The 13530-nt window shown below is 41.5% G+C and overlaps 1 protein-coding gene across 2 annotated transcripts in view; it reads left to right on the top strand.

Annotated features, from left to right (window-relative positions):
* The first annotated feature begins 10924 nt into the window (after positions 1–10924).
* The window catches only part of Sli (slit guidance ligand), a 311298-nt gene continuing 308692 nt past the window's right edge, over positions 10925–13530 (top strand). For both annotated transcript variants that reach the window (XM_071769583.1, XM_071769582.1), the window contains exon 1: positions 10925–11435. In XM_071769583.1, coding sequence (XP_071625684.1) covers positions 11143–11435 — 293 coding nt within the window. In that variant the 5' untranslated portion in view covers positions 10925–11142. The remainder of the gene's footprint in view (positions 11436–13530) is intronic.

The following is a 13530-nucleotide window of genomic DNA, read 5'->3' as shown; positions in this document are numbered from 1 at the left end:
ATGACAGCATTTAATAAAGATTCTTTGAATCTATATCATTTCGTTAGATATTTAATATGAAAACAAAAATATACTTTTAAACTTTCTTTCAAAATGTATTTTTGATACTAAAAATATCTTTAATTGTATATTTTATATCTGTATGCGTGATATTTATTTATTACTAATATCATGTGTATAAATCACTTTTGACTTTTAACATTTTCCGACATGTGCAGTTCGAACGCCGCCGTAGTTGTAGATGATATTATAATCCCCGCGAGCGTATCAGTGCAAATTTTGCCATTAAACGGCAAAATATATTCTCATAAGGTCGCGTTTTACGTGCGGACGATTATACATCGTAAATAATGCATCTGCAGCCGGTAGGTGCACCATTTTGAAGTATTTCGCTCGATATCCTACGCCGGACACTAGAACGAGCCCAGTGCAAAGCGTATACTCAAGTACACATGGCGTATAGTTACATGGGCCCGGGATAGAGTATGCACATTGGTCGGGGCAATTTCGAGAACTGTTATTCATAAAACGATAACGACCTGCGTGGCAATCTCGACCGCGGTGTTCAAGATAGGGACTCCATTGCGAAGATAAAGCCGTATAGAGAACGGCAAAGCAAGTCCGGCGGTCTAGCTGTAATATAAGCCACGTCGAAACATTTCGACCAATTCGGCGAAACGACTCATTCCGGGACCCTCGTCGAATTAGTCGCTCTTCCGTGTTTTACGTATTTGCCTATTACTATCATAAACGTTCCGCGTTCACATCGTAAACGTCATAAATATTCGTTTTGGCAGCGATTGCGCTAGTTGGCGTGCTTGCTTAAGCATAATGCTCCATTCTTTCGATAACGATTCAATCCGCCAGATAATTATTAACGACCGGTGAACCTCGCTCGTTTACGGGTTTCAATTATCCAATTTGATGCGTGCATTTAACATTTTGTGTGCTGAAGCATTTATTGGCATGTCATGGACGTTTATGTTTCATTTAAGTTTTACTGCCGTGTTTACTGCCACGCTAGATAACGAAAATTTCAATAATGATCGCTGATGCGAGAAACAATACAAATTGAGGCAATAATATTTACGATATTTTTGCTCACATATATTATTGTATAGGGTAAACTCGAGCCATCTTTCCTGTATGGCCATCTTACTCGAGTGTAACTTAATTAACCACAGAAATATTTTCTTCAATTGCATATAATTTAATTTTTAACAATATATTTGCAGAATCAGTATATTTATGTATACACTTAGGTCTTTTCAAAATAGAGTTCTATTCGATTTAAATTAATTTCATATATAAACTATTGTGTTAAAAAATTAATATAAAATCAATATTAAAATTTCAACTTTATTGCGAAATATACAACGTGCTAAATAATTAATGTCATGGAAGAAATCGTCAATCGGATTTTCATTAAGGACGTATCGATTACACTTGGTTCGATTAAAGAATCCATTTATGTTTCATGCATACATTTAATCCTAAACGCCATGAAAATCATACCGTGCGATTAAACGACGCGTTTCCCGTCGGAGCGCGTCTCGTTCTCTTCGCACTCTAGAAAATCAATCACCGCCGCGTAACACTAGCGATCTTAAACACGTCATGCGGATACGCCGATGTACGATCCGTTCTTCGTACACGGTTTATCACACTGTGTGTATTATATACCTCTGTCGCACTCAAACATGCCGCATCCGCCGCGCCGAGATTAGATACGCGACCGCTTATTCCATGCGGGATTATCGCGTTGCATCTCGACGATCGATCGATTCTCGGCGTCGGTCGCGCGTCGCGTCGCCGTTTGCTTCGCACCACTCGACGCTTCTCGAGAGACGACAAGCGGGTGAAACTGGTGCCGGTGAACAAGAAAGGAAGGACCCTTTAGTCGTTGTGGAGCTGAAACGAAACCGACATGACCGAGAGTGGCGCGCAAAAACAAAGAACGATAGGAACAGAACGTTGCGCGATGGGGAAAAGGTATACGCGGAACCATTATAGATTTGCCATTAGAGAGCTGCCTCTGCTCGATGACTTTATTTAAAAGTAACCGGGAAAAAAAAGCATTTTCCGCCTTACCTTTTTCTGCTCTCGTGCGCCTCTCGCCTCTCGTACCGTATTATCGGCTAGATACATCCGCGCTGTGAGAGAACGTGAAGCGGGTTAGAGAATATACTTTCTTGCGAGTGACGTGTTCGGAACGCTATCGTGATTAATGTTGCGTACGAGTGATAAGCCAACGTCGTGTCAATATTGAACTTATCGGACGCTGCTCCATCATGGATATCTGGGTGACAATAACGCACAGGGCGGAAGAAGTTTAACGACCTTGGAAAGACTATTAAAAAAGAATATTGAAAAATTATTGCTCGCGCGACGTGATTAAAATGAGGAATTAATTTGCCTGAATGTTCCTGGAAAATTGTAACATTGTCATCTGACTTATACTTTAATAATGTAATACATGCGTCCGCGTTAAATATTTAACATCGTGGTCATTAGAAGCTGGCCATGAATTATAATGAACGCATTAATATTTATCTCAACCGTCGCCGATTTTAATGCGGTTTGAGTTTCCCCAGTTTCGTGTATTATACATAAACGTATTTTGCTCATATAATTAAACTTAAGGGTATTATTAATTTACAGCTACATAATAGAAGAGCCTATTATATTAATTGAATATCACAATAGCGCAATCCCTAACAATGATCACGTAATTGATATTTATAGAAAATTGTTAAAACCGCGCAAAATGCAATTTAGAACAATAATTTTTAATTTAGAAACACACGTTTTGCGTTATATATAAATAAATCATTTATACGTATTTAGATCTGATATCTGCGTGTGACTGATTACTTTTTCTGATCTAATATTTCACTGTACGATCATATGACGATATATGAGAACAAGATTGACCCTCGGATGAGTTTATATATCTACCAACGCACGTCGGTTCTAATAGAAATAACGAACGCATGTTAACGTCCGGGTGCTTAGTCGTCGAGAACCTCGCACGTGTTATAAAGAACCGATTGAGTTCTCCATTTATCCTGTCTACCAATTGCTGACGCGTCACACGGAGAAACGAAATACTCGAGGGGCAAGAAAACCGTCTCGACTATGTGCTCGTGGCTTCGTTTCGCCATATCCTGACGAAGGAGTGTCGAGGAAGGAAAACGAGGATTTCGTAGGACAGAAGGGGGAGACGAGCAGAAAACGGAGTCTAGACCGATTAGCGTTTGGTCGCCGGAACTTCGAGACGGGCTCGGAAAACCGACGGAAGTGGCTGGACTTCTTCCACGGTCGAAGGATAAGAGGACGGGTGGAAAGACAAATAGAATTCGGAAGGAGTTTTTGCCGGTCGGCAAGATTTAATAGCCAGCAGACTTCTAGATGGGCGCACGAGAGGGGACGAGCGGGACTAGCGAATGCGAAATTTCCGTGGACAGACATGAGGAATTAGGGACATGCTTCCTGCGTTTTCTCCCGTTTCGCGAGGGATGTTCTTTAATGATCACTCGCCACAAAACACCTCTTGGCAATTGGCGATAAAAACGAGCGAGGGACGTTACGATCTCATTCGCGTTAATAAAACGTAATGGCATAGAGATGATAATTAATATACAGTATCAAGACATATCTGATGAAGATAATCGTTATGGTGAATTATATAGGAAATCTTGAAAATGTGTTAGGCTAAATAATTACATAGATAATAATGTTACGGTTTGAAATGGAAGAAATTTATTGTCTAACACGAAAAAACATTAATATAACAACTCATTACAACATTGGATTGTAGTAATTACAGCTTCGCAAGTTATATTATCGCAGCTACGATTAATTGCTAACAAGGTTTTAGCGCATTTCTCTGTTTCTCAGACCTCCGCATTAATGCTTGTACAAACACGAAACGAGTTGTTCAGTAATTAATATATAGGAACTAGACTATAAATTTCTTATAATTTAAAACGTCCTAGTTAACTAAACGAACTCGCCGCATGGCAAACGATTAATGACAGTTATTTAAAATCCGACGATACAAGTAATTCGAGTAATTTGCTCTGTATGATTTTGCATTTCGTTGATTTATAGTTACAGTTGCGTGTAAAGATACGGCAGGACGTTTTATTTCGCCAAAGTATTTTCTTCAGATTATTTTAAGTAGAAAAGCAAACGAAAGGCGAGTTTAATACGTTTTATTAAATAAACTCTCTGGAAGGAATAAACGAACCCTTTCAGCTTACTTAAATATTACTGAGGAAAGTGTTAAGCGAAACAGAATACATTTCTGACGCTTTTAGTTTCTATCCTTAACTCGTTAACGTTATTTGTTTCCTTGAAAGAGCAAATGCAATTTCCAGAATTACAAAAAAAATTAATTCTACGGAAAAAATTTGTGTCAACAAGAATGAAATAATAAAGAGTAATGATTTCTTGCAATTATGCTTTTAATGTAAAATAGATGAAACATTAAGAAAGTTTCCTATTAGTTTTATATAAGAAATTATATTCCACATTAATTTGTAATTTTTTCACTGTCGGTGATAATTATTAAAATTATATCTGACGATGTTACTTTTATCAAATCTACAACGCTAGCAACTTTAACATTAATCACATCCTGGATTTTGTACGGCTCGCAAAGTTTCGCGCAATTTTAGGAGAAAAAAAAATCGATATTGATTTCCGCCAATCACTGAAGTGTCGATACAGTGGAGAGAAATACTACTTCTGCGGTAATCCTTTCTCATCTCTTCCGGTCCTGGGGGACACGAGTGGATGCCACAAGGAATGAAAGAAGATCCTTCCCCGATTAATACACAGCACCGTCTCCATGTCACCAAGGACCGTGTACCGCACCGCACTCTTGGACCTCCTCTTAAGCACGTCGGGAGGTAAAAGGAAGGGGTGGTCTGAAGCAAGGGGGTGGGTGGGGTAGCTTCCAATTCGTATCTAGTGTGATTTCCCCGGGGTAAAGTCGACCGATCAACCGATCGAGTGGGTGGTTGAAAACCGCACTGGGAAACCTAATATATCCGAGGGTCCTCCCTTCTCACTCTCTTTACCGTGATCTGTAAAAGCTTTAAGAGGGCATACGAACATTACCTCACGCGTGCGTAGTCCTCAAACGTCTACATTTCTCGTATGTATGGCGTGCAATATCTGTAAGCATTTCAGCAAATGTATATATAGGATACAATTATCTCCAGGATAATTTTTTTAGGAATAATTTTTTATTTTTTATTCCCTGATCATATCAATTTTTCGTAACCTGATATAATTTCATGTTACTGTGCGAAAATTTCTCAGTTTTCAAATATCTAATAAATTTTGCAGGAATATCGTTACTGTCGATGTTGACGTTCGATTATTTTTTTAATGTTGTCAGCACGATATTACAGTTCCGGTCACTGTTATAAATAAGCATATAGTGGTGTCCGATCGATCGCACGATGCGCCGCGACATTCTTTTCCGATGGATATTCCGTTCGCGCATCTTAAAAGAAAGATCTTAAAAATCCATTTTGCACGGGCCATTAGGCACACATGTTAGCCAAACATCTCCTGTTCCAAAACAAACTACGTCCCGGAGGTTTTTCACGAAAAGTCGGCGAATTTCTCCAGTTCGTAGGGCACAGATCCGCTTAGCGGGGAAACCCGCGAGAGATAAAACGCGGAAATATTGAGAAAAGTGGAGATGTATGTATGCGCCATTCACGATAATGTCACCGTTACGTTATCGAGTAGCAAAGGGACCTAAGTCTTTATGAACTTGTCGGAAACAAGGAATGGTATAAAACAGCCAGAAGGATTTCAAATATTTGCTTAGGAAGTGTCAAGAATTAGTGATGACACGCCGGCCTGCGTGAAACATCGATTCTCGCCTGGATAAGTATCGGTGTATTTGAAGAAGAGAATCAAATATTTGTTTCTCCTGAAATAAATATTAGAAAGTAGGGTGTAACTTTCGCTACCGGAAACAGGAATATATAATGACGTAAATTGAGACTGTAAAACATAATAATGAAATATAACTAAAAATTGTGCAAAGCATAATTTCGTTAGATATGAAGTTTTGATTAGAATCTTACGTATAATATCCGGGGAGAAAGCAATCCTAGCTGTGAACAGGTATAGCTAGGATAAACGAGCTCTCCTCCCTCTTTCTTTTATATAGCTACCGGCACCATAGTCGCTTCCCTTCGCGCGAGCTATAACGATCCACCCAGCAGGAATATCTCTATCCACCTGTCTACATCCATATCCTACAGACAAAATTGTCTTCCGAAGTGGCTTACAAATATATTTCAATAGAAACGTAATATTCCGGAGTCAGTTGTATTGGCTCTTCCTGAATCGTTTCTGGTTTGCTCGGCCCCTTTTTCTTCTCAAAGGGATTTGCTACTACTCCCACGGACATGTACGTATCATACATTCGTCATGTCTAAGCGGCAAAGTAATATCGTCCCTACTTCCACACGAGAATCTTGTAAAGCCGACGATACGAAGTATCGCAGACAACGCGAGCGTATATACGTCGTGTTAAAAAATGTGCGCGCGTTCTTTCTTGAACGGAAAATACTTACTTGCCGAACAAACGCGAGTCTTCGATACAATCGTGCTTGCACGATATTTCGATTTCAATGGAAATTGGGTGTACTTTTGTCTACAGACTTCATAGGTTCTAGAAAATAAGAACAGGTCTGTTCCGAACGGTAAATAAGTGCAATCTCACTTTGAACAAAATAAACCTTTTTAGGTAGGCATTTTAAAATTCAAAAGTTTTTTTGTATTCTTCAATGCGTATCATAACTTAAATACGACGATCAGTCTTTACATTGCACATTAAAATTTGATAAGTAAAGAATTTTAAATCAATGTCAGGTTAAGGAGGCGTGAGATATGTACATCATAAAAAGATAAATCAATGCATTTTCAATTAGTTGATATTATATTGCCTAATAGCAAGTAAATTATTAGTTTACATTTACATACAACTCTACATTCTGCAATTTACAATTTACATTATTAGTGCTAATGCAAATTTAATTGTCACACATGCAAATAATACAAAGTAAATTTTATTGTCACTTATATGTCACTTATATATTGATACTTATATGTCAATTATTATAGCATAGACAAAGAAAAGAAAATAATATACGGCATACATGATTATTTCGCGAGCACTTAAATTTGTTGTAGATTTAAATATAAATTCAGCCGTTCACATAAAATATAATGCTCGCTGTTTGAAGAATTGTTTGCAAGGGTAACATTGTATGTACTATCCGTAAAATTATTATGTTTGTCCGTTGAATTTCTTTGCAGGATGTAGCATATGCTTCGTACCTTATTTTCTCGTTTTACACCGCGACGTATCCCGGGAGCAGACGTTTCGGAGGGTCGCGACAGTCCCGAACTTTTGTCAATATTGATCCCCTTCCCTGTGCACGCGAGGGACGTACGCGTTCGGCTAACGTATGTCTTCGATTTTTAAAAGCTTTAATGCGTTTCGCAAACAGACGGCCGTTCGACAACTATATACTTTAGCGTCACTCTCGATGTGTCTCTATACCCATATGACTAATCGTGTTTTAAATCATGTTACTTGCGAGTCACAAGTGTTCAATTTACAAGTACAACATTTGAAGTAAAATCATGTTGAACATTCGGACTCGTTGACAGACCTAGTCATACGCTTACTTTAGAAAGTAAAACAGAATTAGTCGCTGTTGTAATACATCGCAGCTGCACGTTCACGGACATAATGTTATTAGTTGTCAATCGTCGCACGAATAAATTAAGTCTCCATAAAGTACAGGACGTAAATTGAATTTTGTAGTCGTCTCGTTCGTTGGCGTTGCCTTCAACCTTTTCCGATGTCCGAGTCATCGAAGAGCGCATATGTACGACGAGACGCAAGAAAAAGATTTTAACCTGCCTGCTCCCATTTATCGGCGCGCTACTTTGCTTCAATTAATACGCGCTAACTACATTAATTAACGCGGCACAGTCGCGACGGGCACGGCCGACGAGGACGTGATCGTCGGAGGGACAAGGAATTCTCGTCTCTTTTGCGTCTGTCTATCCATCAGGAGCGGTCGCGCCGCTTGTGTCGCATTCAAACCGGGTTGGCGCCACCCCTGCCACCTTAACTTCGACATCAGAGGCTTCTGGGGCGATATTATCTATAGGAAAGTGCTCGAGAATATTATACGTGCGTAGTGTACACACCCTATCGAGGCCAGCTACTTTAGCCGTACTCGATGTTGGATGATTGAGAGGAGCGGAGTGAGACGGGATGAAGAGGGTAGGTGGAAGCATCCATCGTAGACGATAGCGACTACTGCTAATCGAATTATCGATCCCTGTCCGCGTTCTCGAAGCGAATATTAGATTTTCCGCGAATTTTAATGTACAATGAGGGCCAGTGGCAGACTTCTTTTCGTCGAAGAACGTTGACGTATTAACAGACGGGAGGATGTACTGAAATAAACTTGTGGCATGGAAATATTGTGTCGACGATAGTCATACATTCTATATTCCTTTTTATATTTTTATATTGCGTATTTTATATTCTTTTTTATATTTTTATATTGCGTAGTAATTAAGTTAACAATGTTATCTATATATTTATATAAAGTAACATTCATAAAAATTTATTGCGTTACTAAAGAACGTTTTTTTAAAACGTTTACCATAAAATACCATAAATTATTTACAATACTTGCACGGAATTTCGTTCTAAATTTATTCGGTTCTAAAGTTTCAAGCTCACTTTATTATAGCCACTTCCGGTCATAATTTCTTCTTCTATCGTATCGCCTATAATAGACATTTATTACAAGCGAGTGATTTCTTTCATCTGCATATCTGAGATCTAATTTTAAAAGCTTCATAGCGGCACCGTCGGAGCGTTTCTCTTCTTCCGCGGCATACTCCAGCTGTATTCTATTTTCAAGGTGTCCGCAGGTAGAGATAAATCGCAGGAACGCACTAGGAAGGCAGTTACGCGGTAGAAACATGTACATGGGACATCGCGTAAGCGTGTTCGAGGCACGTTTCCTCGCATAGGAACCGCGTGCGGTCGGGCGGAGAGAGAGAGGGGGGGGCGGAGAGAGGTTGAGAAGGAAAGCACAAGAACCTCGGAAAATGTCAGAGAAAAATTCCAATATGCCTCGAAATTCTAGCGGCCGTGCATGGAATGCATCTGAGCCCCTTGATTGTGCTTCGGTAGCATATTTTTCTCGTACTTCCGATATTGCACGGGGCGAGTTTCTTCGCTTTATAACTGTGAGTGCCACTCGAATCTCCGCTTTCTTCGGTCTGCGCGAGGTGCACCATGTGCGCCCACAAAAGACACTTTTTCTCCATTTCGTGTCTATATCAGGAATAGTTTCCGCTATTCCCCCTCGTTTATTTATTACGACTGAATGCGAGACATTCACTTCATTTGCATATTATGCTTGTATCACGTCTAGCGAACCCGCCCACCTGCGTAAACCTAATGATATCGTAGCTGGTCACTTATATAACTCATAGCTTAGGTAGAAATTAAAAGTCAGATCAATATCATGAAAATTTTCTACTAATACCGCATTAACTATTGATATTATCCATATACAAACATTTCCATATATAAAAGAAAATAGTTTAAGTGAACAATTTAAAATTACATATAATTATCCTTTAATATGTAAAAGATAAGATACATATTGTTGTATAGATCTTTAATTATGACATATTTTTTGTTACAGGTGATGCCTCTTCCCCGTACCAACTTCTTGACCACTTCGTCATACTCGAGCAAATATTTGATGCTAATAATGTCCGTGTAAAAACAATCATTCCAACCGCACCGATTACCCTTTATCCGCGAGCTGACGGTCCGTTTGCGCACTTGTCTCGTCTAACGCATAACTCCATCGTGCATTTGTCGCCCAACCAGTTGTTGGTGAAAGCACATTGAACTGAAATCGATCTGACGCGTAATATCACCAGCCATTATTCGAAATAGTAAATGGTTGTCGACACACCGCGAAGTACCGGTAGAAAATCGTATCGCGGCACGAGTCACGTACCCGTTTGGGTACGGTAGAGCCTCGGCCGAAGACCAGCATCAAGATAAAGTCAGTGGGAGCTGTACCCAAGGATGCGCAGGAACGGGTGGTGTCGTTAGTGGTGGATAACAACTCGTTGGAGAGACCAGCGAGCGGCGAAGAAGGGGGCCACGGAAACGGCCCCCAAAAGGGCCCGCTGGATGGTTTAGCCTACGAGCAACCATCGAGACCCAGCCGGCAAGAGGGCGAGTACGTCCGATCAATCGAGACGCAGGAGCCTAGTACTGCCTTTGGTCCAGATCTGGTAGCCGCAGTGGACACCGGGCTGGGATCCACCGGTGAGGGAATAGAACTCAATGAAAGGACCGGAAGCAAGATCAAGCGGCTACAAAGCCCCATAGTGTCGACAATCGACGATCACGTCCCGATCTCGATACATTACAAACATCATCCGGAGGGATTCAACGGCGCAGCCTTGGAGCTACAATCGACCGGTGACAATTCCGACGCGCGCTCAAAGCGTTCGAGGAAGACGTTGGAGAACGACAACGACGACGACGACGACGACGACGAGCAACCAGCGAGGAGAACCTGCGCGGTGCATCGGCACAGAGTGTCTTGCAGTCACGTAGCGCGAGCCCATACGGAGCCGCCCTGTCGAAGAAGCGTGAACCGAAGTCGACCCTGTCGCGTTCATGATCGCCGGCGGGACTGCTCGAGAGGAAAGTCGACGGAGAGACCGGAACATCGGCATCTGAGGTTCCACGATCCGGAGAACGTCATCGTACGATTGGAGCAAGACCCGATACTTCGACCGGTACGCATTCTCGGTTGTCCTCCCGCGGAGGGCCAGGAGGTATCCTCTTATCTGGAGCCGGCCGGACCGAGTTACGTTTACACGGGCATCGGCGTGAGCCAGTTTGCCGGCGGTGAACTGCACTGCTTCGATCTGCACAATCCAGACAATATTCTGCCCAAGAGCCGCGTCGGCAGCATCGCCAGACTCCTCGACGGGCCGAATCGCGCCGTGAAGGACATCAATCGCAAGGTCCTGGCGATGGCGCGTGCCATGACGCCCGCCTGGTCGCTGCGCCTACTCGGCGTTAGCTGCGGTTCCGTGCTCTGCGCCTGGGGACTTTTGTTGATATTATCCGTGCTTGGTGGTGGTGCCTCGCATGGCACCGGTATCGGTAGCTTCGGCCTCGGTAGTATGACGGGTACGATGGACGATTTGAACAGCGTTAGATGTCCTTGGGCGTGCACGTGTGGCGGACAGGAGGTAGACTGCTCTCATCGCGAACTCACGCAGATCCCTGGCGACCTGGCGAGCCTGCTCATCGCGGAAAAACTGTAAGTAGTTAAATGCTTTCGATTATACGCTTTCAATTTCGCTTTTAAATACGCAATTTAAAAAATTGCGTAATACATATTGCTGAAGAAAAGAAGATTATATTACGATAATTGCATTTAAACACGCGTCGTGTAAATAAGAAAAAGCGACATTTTAAAACACTATTTCGTGAAGGCAAGCAGTATCTAAACTGTATCTTAGTTGCAATTACGATATTATACAGTTGGAGCGCCGGTGCTGTAATCGCGTAGCAAAGTTAACCGAAAGTCTGACTTGCGTAACTACAGTTATTTAGTTTCTGGAGAACTCGTTAACGATTTCAACCGCCAGCCGAATTAGCGCTTCGTTGAAAAATTTCAAGTGAGAGAAGTAGCTTCTTGTTTAACTTTTCAAGAATTAGTTCGACGCACGAAGAGGGGTGGGAATCAGCCGCGTAAATTGCGAAATATTTCTTCGGATCGTAAAACATATTCGTACATGACAGGGTGCACGTGTCGCCAGCTATGTGTAATTGACGCTTGTCAGCATTCACGTTTTCCGCACTCGATATATGACGGACCGTTGCAGCTGCAACAAATATTTTCGATTTACCAATAAATCAACGAGAATTCTAGATTCGTGTTTGTTCGAGAGCGACTACGTCCAAGTATCGCCGATCAAACAATCGACGCAACGATGAAAATCGCCGGCTTACCCTTGTAAATTTGCTTTAGCGTTCACTTCGTTATTCACGACCCATTCCTTTCGAGAAACAATCCACGTCGTCCTTTTTCGCAAAGCTACCATCGCATAATGAACGCTGGCTGCTGGCACGATAAGCTTCTCACTTGCGTATCGGTATACATATTTAAGTGAGCCAGATTCAACGAAAGGCGAGCGCCGCGAAAAATTTAACGGCGCAGCCGTCTCGAATGTCACGATATTTGCATATTTTTATCGAATCGAGATGCCGAAGTAACGACCGTTTAACAACTGCGCGCTTTTGCTGCCAGCGGGGCAGAAGGTAACGCAATAAAAACGGAGACAGCGCAATAATATACATTACAGCCGGCAATAGAAGGAGGCATAAAGAATGTCTTACGTTTTCTCGGAGAATTCTTGGAGATATTGCGGCGCTCGCTTTTTACCAATAATACTGTCTCGAATATTACAGTATCGCGCGTATCCGCATATTGCGCGTAATAATGTGTCGGTATATTGATTCAACGAGAAATATCTCGATTTTTCGGGTAAACGATATTGTCAAGAGTCACCGAATGGACGCGCTTTGTTTCTGCTTTACGCAATCTACACAATTCAAATAAAAGCGCCGACATTTATTGAAATGATATATTAACTCTTTAGAAAATCTTTATTTACCGATGCAATATTGCACAATTTGAGAAAAACCCTATTTACTTTTTTCGCGATATTGTATACTTTCGTTGAAATATTACAATATCGCAATCAATATTAAATGGTAACGTAATAAAACGAGTAAATGTTTAATAAACATAATACGAATTTTTGTGTATAATCTGCGTGTGTTTGCAGCCTGTCTACGTAATATTAATGCATTTCAAGTCCATCGCATTCAAGTTGTAAAAATACGTCGCGTCTGATTTCGTCCCCTTTAGCACTTTCTTTCGAATGGTCCATTCCTAAATCACATTTTTGTAAAATCTATGCCGATGTTCAACGTGGACACATTAATGACCTTTGATTAGCATATGATTAATATGCCGCGAGCGGACGACGGAGATACCGGGAATAATTAAATCCTCGAAATACATCGACGGTAACTTGTTGTGGGATGCGGTGTCGTATAGGAAGGTCCCTATTATGAAAATACCATCGACTCGAAACACGAAGTGCTGCCGGGGCCGACGACGTCTTTTTACGCGCGGGATTATGGGCGCCTAATGTTGGCGCGGGCCACGAAATTCATTATGTCTTGTAAGCACGAACCGCTCGTATCTCAAAGAATATGCGCGCGCGTGTCTCGCCTGCAAATTGAATTTACAACTTCAAATCGAGCGTCGTCGTACTACGCATCGCGCCGCGCGTTAAATTGCGCGCACGATATTGATGTTAAATATTAGCGCGTTTTTACTC

This window comes from Temnothorax longispinosus, chromosome 2, assembly GCF_030848805.1.
Source record: "Temnothorax longispinosus isolate EJ_2023e chromosome 2, Tlon_JGU_v1, whole genome shotgun sequence".
NCBI lineage: Eukaryota > Metazoa > Arthropoda > Insecta > Hymenoptera > Formicidae > Temnothorax > Temnothorax longispinosus.
Note: the sequence above shows the minus strand (reverse complement) of the source record. Positions and strands in the feature narration are given on the sequence as shown.